The 9,547-nt window shown below is 40.8% G+C and overlaps 1 protein-coding gene across 6 annotated transcripts in view; it reads right to left on the bottom strand.

The window, feature by feature from the left end:
* Nucleotides 1-1,653: 1,653 nt before the first annotated feature.
* Nucleotides 1,654-9,547, bottom strand: part of unc79 (unc-79 homolog, NALCN channel complex subunit) — a 64,365-nt gene continuing 56,471 nt past the window's right edge. For 5 of the 6 annotated variants that reach the window (XM_078796231.1, XM_078796230.1, XM_078796226.1 and 2 more), the window contains 9 exons: nucleotides 6,554-6,658; nucleotides 6,401-6,478; nucleotides 6,211-6,300; nucleotides 4,503-4,678; nucleotides 4,218-4,401; nucleotides 3,926-4,129; nucleotides 3,737-3,814; nucleotides 2,088-2,129; nucleotides 1,654-2,003 (listed from right to left, as the gene is read on the bottom strand). In XM_078796231.1, coding sequence (XP_078652357.1) covers nucleotides 1,815-2,003; nucleotides 2,088-2,129; nucleotides 3,737-3,814; nucleotides 3,926-4,129; nucleotides 4,218-4,401; nucleotides 4,503-4,678; nucleotides 6,211-6,300; nucleotides 6,401-6,478; nucleotides 6,554-6,658 — 1,146 coding nt within the window. In that variant the 3' untranslated portion in view covers nucleotides 1,654-1,814. The remainder of the gene's footprint in view (nucleotides 2,004-2,087; nucleotides 2,130-3,736; nucleotides 3,815-3,925; nucleotides 4,130-4,217; nucleotides 4,402-4,502; nucleotides 4,679-6,210; nucleotides 6,301-6,400; nucleotides 6,479-6,553; nucleotides 6,659-9,547) is intronic. The other variant, XM_078796227.1, reaches the window with a different exon arrangement.

Below are 9,547 nucleotides of genomic sequence, written 5' to 3'. Positions count from 1 at the left end.
ACATATGCTGGTCATGCTGGTCTATGCTGGTCTGGAGACCAGCTACAAGAATGACCAGCAAATGTTGTGTTTTTGTGTGGGTATGTACAAAAACCAGTGTAGACCAGCTACCAGCACGAAAACACAACATTTGCTGGTAGCTGGTCTATGCTGGTCTGGAGACCAGCTACCAGAATGACCAGCGTACATTTTGTTTTTGTGCGGGTATGTACGAAAACCAACGTAGACCAGCTACCACCACGAAAACACAACATATGCTGGTCATGCTGGTCTATTCTGGTCTACTTTTCCTAAATGTATGTTTTCATGCTGGTAGCTGGTCTATGCTGGTCTGGAGATCATACAATTTAGGAATAATACATTTAAAGGAAAGGCTGTTTTTTTTTGTCTTACTTTATTACTACATTGTGCCGCCAAAACTTTTGAAAGCTAATTTTTTGCACCTGCGTTGTGACCCCTTGGGTGTACTTTATGAATTCTAATATGAAGTGCCAGTGACTACATTATGGCCGTGTCCGTGCTCACGGACACTATGAGCAATTTAATCATTCATACTTTGTCCGGCCTGTCCATTTTTCCAAGATTTCTGACCTTCACAATCTTTGAGGAGGACCCTCTCCACCTGAGAGGCCTTTTCGTTAATTACCATTGCCCCCCCCCCCCTGTATGTCCTCCAGGAGGCGGGCAGGCAGGTCAGAACCCAGAACCGCATACCTGTGGGACACTGATTACATAAGCCGCTGCTAATGAGAGCTGCTTCTTTTGGGGGGGAAAAAAGGGCAAAAACCATCACAAGAGTGGCAGCGGATGACAGATGCAACCCCCGCCGCAAGGGCACTTGATTACACACCTGTGCACACACACACACACACACACACGTAAACATAGCATGTAGCCTGCATCGCTTTTGTCCGTCCTCCCACAGCAGGGGAGCTCTGATGAGCCAAGACTGGAGGTTGATGACAAGGTGGTGGTGGTGGTGGGGGGGCACTGCGAGGCTGATTCAGCCAGCCTCATGGGTCACCCGGGTGGAGTGCGTGAGTGCGCATGTGTGTGTGTGTGTGTGTGTTCATTAGTCACGTTGTGTGACTCATTTGGCTCACACCTCTCATCACGGGTCTACTTATGCATGCAAAAAAAAAACAAAAAAAAAACTATTGCTCCCTCCCTCTTTTAATGTGTAATATTTAAATTTGATTAATGTTAAAGCTTGATAAATGAATTTTGAAAAGAAAAATGAACATGTACGTCTGTTCTTCTCAGACGCTAATGCAGTTAAACCTCCCAACAATGCTTCATGGTCCCAAACCACATTAAGCCAAAGGTAATCGTGTTTGCTCGGAGGCCACCGAGGTGGGAGCACAACCAAAATAGTCTTGTTCAACTCCCAAGGTCTGGCTCCGTCTTATCCGGTTAGGAACTCAACACCGGCTGCTGATGGATCCGAGTCGTGACAGAGAGGCGGCGTGACGGATGCTCTGACAAGGATCAGAGATGGGAGCAGGGTAAACGCACGCTATGTCATCCTCCCTGAGAGGGGGGGGGGACAAGGCGGGGTTGATTTACTCGCTCTTCCATTTGCGTTTATGGTAAAGTGGACATTTTGAATAAGGGCGGTGAATGTCACATTTGAATAATAAATAGCACGGTGTATTAAAAATAACTAAACTTTTATTGTCCGGTTGGAGCCTGTTTAAAAAGTCATACAATGAGTAGATGCTTTTAGACCACAACACAATTAAAGCAGTACTTTAAAATAGTATAGATCTACTGTACATATTATACTAAAGGTGAGTCCTTTTTGGGAAAGGAGGTCACATGGGGTAAAACTGCGATGCGGCCTCAGATGACTGGATCTCCACCTGAGCCATTTTGAACTGAGTACACTGCAACCATTTGCGAAGCGCGAACGGCGGCGCTCCGGGTGTTTGACCTTGCAGACACTGGTGGTTCACACGGTTCTGGATGGCCTGGAGACGCAGCTGTAGCCCGGCCGACAGGTGCTGATGGAGGATGGAAGGGGACGATTAATAGTTATTCCACTTTATCGCTCACTTTAGCAATAGCGGAGAGATTTAATGGTTTACCTTAAGATTGGATTGAATCATGGGTAGCCACATTGGAATAAGCTACGGGAAGGAACAAAGAGGTGGAAATTAATTGTGCTCTTATACTTCTTTTTTTAAATATTATCCACAGTAATCCCTTGCATTTAGTTTTTCAAAAACATATTAATGATTAATAAACCCCCGCTATTTTGTGGGTGAATACGGTCATATTGTACATTATATCAAAAATATGCACATTTAAGCAGATTTTATGTCTCTTTGACATGGTGATTAATCAGATTAATTAATCTAAAACATGTGATTAATCAGATTAATTTTTAAACTTTTATGTTTATTTATTTTGTTTGTTTTTCTTTTGTTCCTAAATTAAGCAACTGTAAGCATAAAAATGGCTACATGGACTAGGGCATATTGTACATTATATAAACAATGTGCACATTTAAGCAGATTTTATGTCTCTCTGACATGGTGATTAATCATGATTAATTAATCTAAAACATGATTAAGCGGATTAAATTTTTTAAGTTTATTCATTTATTTTGTTTGTTTTTTGTTTTGTTCCTAAATTAAGCAACTGTAAGCATAAAAATGGCTACATGGACTAGGTCATATTGTACATTATATAAAAAATATGCACATTTAAGCAGATTTTATGTCTCTGCGTCATGGTGATTAATCATGATTAATTAATCTTAAAACGTGATTAATCAGATTAAATTTTTTAGAGTTTATTTATTTTGTTTGTTTTTTGTTTTGTTCCTAAATTTAGCAACTGTAAGCATAAAAATGGCTACATGGACTAGGTCATATTGTACATTACATAGAAAATATGCACATTTAAGCAGATTTTATGTCTCTGTGACATGGTGATTAATCATGATTAATTTAAAACGTGATTAATCGGATTAATAAAAAAATTATTTGTTTATTTATTTAGTTTGTTTTTTGTTTTGTTCCTAAATTAAGCAACTGTAAGCATAAAAATGGCTACATGGACTAGGCCATATTGTACATTATATAAAAAATATGCACATTTAAGAAGATTTTATGTCTCTGTGACATGTGATTAATCATGATTAATTAATCTAAAACACATGATTAATCGGATTACTTAAAAAAAAATATTTGTGTATTTATTTATTTTGTTTGTTTTTTGTTTTGTTCCTAAATTAAGCAACTGTAAGCATAAAAAATGGCGACATGGACTAAAATGCAAATATAAGGCATTCGGGGACGCATTCAATGGCATTGTGACATGTTGTATTCTACACTGGTCACAAGGTGTTAGTAATGTTACATGGATGAGACAATAGTCACTACAGAAAGTACTGTGCAGAAAACAAGTAAAAAGAAACAACAAGGAACTCTATCAGCTTATTATTTGTCCTGTTTTTGGTTTTATTTAAGGATTTAGTTAGGATCTTGTTTGGGGTAACAGTTACATGACAGGATGTCGGCCCTGTGTAGGGTTTGTTTAGGCCAGCACATCAGGACTATTTTTTTTTTTAGCATGGGAGGAGGTTTACATTTCATTTTTTTTTTTACTTTATGTATCAATAACCTTGCTTTTCCCGCCTCCTGTGCACTCCTTAAATATGTCCCCCATACTAAAATAACCAGTAAATAATGCGTCATAATTGATGTACTGTTTATACTAGAGCGCCAACCTTGACAAAGATGGTTGAGTTGCACTCCTGCAGGGCTTCCATCAGACTAATAACATGAAGGCAAACCATCTCCACCATCTGAAATAAGCACAGCATTGAAAAAAAAAAGTATTTGTTAGTGTTTTGTAACACCTTAAAACGCCATTTTAAGACCACATCGATGGATAAAGAGGAGGGGAACGCACTCACCACCTTATTGTGCGCCATGAGCTGGAGGATGCTAGGCGTCACACGACTCCAGAACTCCAGGCCTGTAAGAATGGCACCGGAAGAGAACTCGGTCTGGTTTTGGTTCTGCAAAGACGGCGCGGCAGCTGCCTGCTCACAGTAGATGGTCCACAACTGGGCAAACATGAAGGCGTGGAATAGAGAGCACATGTGCAGCACCGACGTCTGAGTAAGAAACACACAGAAAAAGGACCAATAAGATCCACCGGAACTAAACATTCACGGGAATGGATGCGATGATTCCTGGCCAGACCTTGGATTGCTCGGGGAAGCCAATAAGAATCACAATAAGATGATCGGCGATGTGGGAGCCGGCATCGAGAGGGATGGGCATACAGGAAGTGGAACCCTGATGCAGGGCGCAGTGAGTGAGGGAACCCAGAAGAAGCCAAGAGAGTTGACGCACGTGCGAAACACACTCTATGAATTCCTTCGGTCTGCAGAGAAAAACATGACATTAAACGCAACATCTTCAATACTTCCCGCCCCCCTTAATAAATACCATAGATCTGGGTCTCATTTGGTTTTTGAGTCTCACCCTTGTTGCATGGTGGACGGAGGATGGTAGAGCCAAGGAAGATAGCGAACCACAGCTTTGTTGTCTCGGTGATTGCCTTTGCTGATCTCCATGGCGGCCACTTGCGCCAAGCCCACTTTAAGGTTCCCCCCAAAAGTATCCTCGTGTAGAGGCTGGCAGCAAGCCTTCATATGGCTCTGAGTAAAAAAAACATTTCAAGAGGCCACAATAATGGGATGGGATGACCGGAAAACCAGGATACTCGGCTGTAAACGTGATGCCGAATCATTTCAATAAATTTAAAATATGCCTCTTTTGTACAAATAGAAAAAAATATTATCCACAGTAATTTATTTTTTTCAAAAACATATTAATGATTCATAAACCCCCGCTATTTTGTGGTTGAATACGGTCATATTGTACATTATATAAAAAATATGCACATTTAAGATGATTTTATGTCTTTGTGACATGGTGATTAATCATGATTAATTAATCAAAAAAAACCATGATTAATCTGATTAATTTTTAAAAAAAAGAATCATTTGACAGACCCAATTCTTTTGCCTAAATTAAGCAATAGTAAGCATAAAAATAGAAAATGTAAAAATAAAAACAGAAGTTGAAAAAAAACAACAAGGAACTCTAGCAATGCTAACGTGACAATGCTAACATCTATATTATGCCTTAAAGGTTTTAATTCATTCATTCATTTTCGACCGCTTATCCTCAGAAGGGTCACGGGGGTGCTGGAGCCTATCCCAGCTGTCTTCGGTGCGAGAGGCGAGGTACACCCTGGACTGGTGGCCAGCCAATCACAGGGCACATACGATAGACAAACAACCATTCACACTCACATTCATACCTATGGACAATTTGGAGTCGCTAATTAACCTAGCATGTTTTTGGAATGTGGGAGGAAACCGGAGTACCCGGAGAAAACCCACACAAAACTCCGCACAGAGATGGCCGAGGATGGGATTGAACTTGGGTCTCCTAGCTGTGAGGCCTGGGTGCTAACCACTCTACCACCGTGCAGCCGGAATGCTGAAATATTGCAGAATAACCTTGACTGGGGATCGACCCATCAGGTTGGTAGACACCCACATCCTCATGAAGGTCGCCGGGGTGTTGGAGCCTATCCCAGCTGTCTTCGGTGCGAGAGGCGGGGTACACCCTGGACTGGTGGCCAGCCAATCACAGGGCACATATAGACAAACAACCATTCACACTCACATTCATACCTATGGACAATTTGGAGCCGCTAATTAACCTAGCATGTTTTTGGAATGTGGGAGGAAACCGGAGTACCCGGGGAAAACCCTCACAAAACTCCACACAGAGATGTCCGAGGATGGGATTGAACTCGGGTTTCCTAGCTGTGAGCTAACCACTCGACCGCCATGCAGCCCCCTTTTATAGGTTTTATTTTTCTCTTATTATGTCTACTCTATTGGGTACCATGAGTGTAAAGATGACTGTAGGGGTGTTATTTCATGTCTAGAGGGCTCTAATAATGTTAAAACTGTATTTAGATGATTGTAAACAGTTTTTGTATGCTCTAATTACGAAAAATGCTTATAATTATTGGGTTTGAAACCAATTTATTACTGTACCAAACGTTTGGTACTCAACACGGTTTTATATGCTAAAAATAATATATCTTTGGTAAGTTTCAACCAAAACAAGTATCTTTAGTTAGTAGTCCTTGATGCTGAAGAAGACCCACCTTGAGCTTGGTCAGGGTGTGCATGTCTGCAATGAAGTCCAGGAGCTCACTGATGTATTGTCTCATACATTCCATTGCTGCCGTTGTGCACTGTTGGAAAAAAAACACGTTTTATTTTTAGGTGCTGTCTTTACTCCAGCTGTTTTTTTTTTTTTTTTTAATATAAATAAGGTTCTTAGCTAAATCTTACCCCCGGCAACGTTGAGATCATGTGCTTTTGGATGATGGTGGATTCTGCCAGCCTTGTGCCAATATCTGCACAAATAAACTAAAATAGCACAGCGCATGAGTGGCGACCGAAATTGGCATTTTCAAAAAAAATTTCACTTTTTTTTTTTTTTACCTGCACCAGAAGTAACAAGTTAGTGTCAGGGAGCGGGGATTTGAACTTGAGAGCCTGAAGAAGCTCCAGCACCACAATGCGCGACATGTAGAACTTATCTCGTTCCTGGATGCGAGGAGAGATAAGACAACGACGGAGTAAATGTACCGATGCAGCAAGACTGCCTTTTTCTATTATCGCTCGCCCTTACTCATGCAGCGAGGAGAGCATCAACTCACGAGGCTGAATAGAAGGAGGGGGGCGGGAGGGGGGGGGGGCAGGCTGAAAGAGAGGGATGGGAGGGAGCTAGAGAATAGATAGACAATAGTGAAGCTGAGGAGTAGATTTAGGCCAGTCCAGATCTCTCCTCCCCGAGTCCCAGGCAGCTCAGATGAGGCTGTCAGGCTGCCTTCTCCCCTTCCCCCCCTGAGGACAGGCTGCTCTCTTTGTTCATCCCGTTCACACAAAAAGCCCAGCTGCCTGTTTACAAACCACACTGTCATCTTCTGGCTTTCGCTTTTGCCTCCCTTTTTCTGTGTGCTCTCATGTTTGCTTATGCCGGCCACATGCTCCCGAGGAATGCAAAAGCTATTCCTGTTTTCCTGATGAGAAATCATTTGGAAAACTAAAAAGAATATGACCTATAACAGGAAGTGAACTGGAAAATTCAAAATAAGGTACCTGAAAGGTAATACTTTGTAGACTACATCCAGTCTCTTAAAGGAAAACTACACTTTTTTTTGCCCATTAATCCTCTTATATGAATTTGAAAGATATAAAAACAGATAAAAAGAGACAACTACAAATGCACATAATAGGATACCTTCTGAAAAAAATTATAAAAAAAACGCCCACAATGCTCTACTTTATATAATTTGACCTGCATATTATCCAAGCTACAGTGACATTGTTATTATTATTATTGTTATTAATATTATTAAGCTGAAGAACTACAATATCGGTGTGGTGATACCTCACTGTCAGGGGATGAAAAATACAAAAACAAATAAATCTGTTTAGCAGGGGTCTCAAACACGCGGCCCGCGGGCCAAATGTGGCCCGCAGGACACTAGTTTGAGGCCCCCGCCTTGATATGAAAGTTTAATGTTAGTGCGGCCCGCGCAAGTTTGATATGGATGCTGTATGGTATCATGTACCCAGAAAAAATTATTACGTCTGATTAATGTTCATGTTAAAGGTTAAATAACTGTTAATAGTTATCCTCCCTATCCGTGTGGAAGTGGTAAGTTTTTGGCTATTTAAGTTTCAAGGAAATAACTTGAAGGCTACCGTTTAGGTCGCTAGCTTTCTAGTTTGCGAGTTAGCATGTGTCTCAAGACCCTGCAGGTGTTTGCATGCTATCTCTGCGCACCTGAAAGGTAATATTTTGTAGACGACATCCAGTCTCTTAAAGGCAAACTACACTTTTTTTGCCCATCAATCCTCTTATATGAATTCGAAAGATATACAAACAGATAAAAAGAGACAACTAAGAATGCACATAATAGGATGCCTTCTGGAAAAAACTTTTTAAAAAATGCCAACAATGCTCTACTTTATATAATGTGACCTGCATATTATCCAAGCTACAGTGACATTGTTATTAATATTATTATTGTTATTAAAGGTTTCAAGGTTTTAACATAAGAAAATTATTTCATTATTTTTTTCCTTATTTTTATATTCATTCATTCATTTTCTACCGCTCTTCCTAACGAGGGTCATGGGAGGTGCTGGAGCCTATCCCAGCTGTCTTTGGGCGAGAGGCGGGATACACCCTGGACTGGTGGCCAGCCAATCACAGGGCACATATAGACAAACAACCATTCACACTCACATTCATACCTATGGACAATTTGGAGTCGCTAATTAACGTAGCATTTTCTTAGGAATGTGGGAGGAAATCGGAGAACCCGGAGAAAACCCACGCATGCACGGGGAGAACATGCAAACTCCACACAGAGATGGCCGAGGGTGGAATTGAACCCTTGTCGCCTAGCTGTGAGGTCTGCGCGCTAACCATTCGACCCTATTTTTATATTATTTTTATACATTTTATATTATATTATTTTTATACATTTTATATTATTTTTATACATTTTATATTATTTTTATACATTTTATATTATTTTTATACATTTTATATTATATTATTTTATGCATATCAATTTTTTTTTATTTTAACAGGAATGGCCGCTTCATGTGTGGCTTGTGTTCAGCTCCACCCAAAACTCCAACTATAAATTCCATTTTAATGGCTAGCAGTTGCAATGGCGTCGACTGAAAAAAAAAATGTCGACTTTAAATCCCGAATCCTTCTTCGGAAATGACCAAATCAAAGAAACTGCACAGGACAGATTTCCGTGAGTAATTGTCCACGGCGGCGGCTCCAGGTTTTGAAAAAAACGAATATTGTCGAGCAAAGGAATTGAAGCGGGTGTAGAAAAATCAATACTGCAGGAGACATAAAGCATGCGTCGTTGACAGCGGGTGGGGTGGGGTGGGGGGGATTGAGCATCCATGGGGGCCAAATGGCGCAGACGAGACAGCACCTCAGAAACACACCACAGACCAGAGGCCCTGCTGCACACCAACCAATCATGTTCATCGATACTGGCTGATTGCCTATTTAATCATGCGGGACACACGGCTACATTTCTAGCTGAAGTAGTTGCGGCACCAAAAAGAATAATGACCTAAAAATGCCTGCAAAACAACGCAACTCAACATTTTTATCACAGCTAATTTGTTTAAAAGGTTTAACTCTTTAGACGAAGAGCCAACATAATAAATCAATCCAAGATAAATGAGCCTATCCTGTTTCAGAACCGCGGCAGAAACACAAACACAAATGGCAGCGGTTATTTTGCTGCGCCCTCAGGCTGGAATGTACTCAGTGATGCTAATAACGGAGATTGTGCAGAGCTAATCAACAAGAAGATCATTCTATCAAGCAAATGGGGTCCACTTCCTGGAGAGGTCAGCGTAAAAAAATCTCAACTTTAACCTTGATTG

The sequence above is a fragment of the Doryrhamphus excisus genome, linkage group LG14 (genome assembly GCF_037039965.1).
Source record: "Doryrhamphus excisus strain RoL-2023G ecotype Guam linkage group LG14, RoL_Dexc_Guam_v1.1, whole genome shotgun sequence".
Classification (NCBI taxonomy): Eukaryota; Metazoa; Chordata; class Actinopteri; order Syngnathiformes; family Syngnathidae; genus Doryrhamphus; species Doryrhamphus excisus.
Note: the sequence above shows the minus strand (reverse complement) of the source record. Positions and strands in the feature narration are given on the sequence as shown.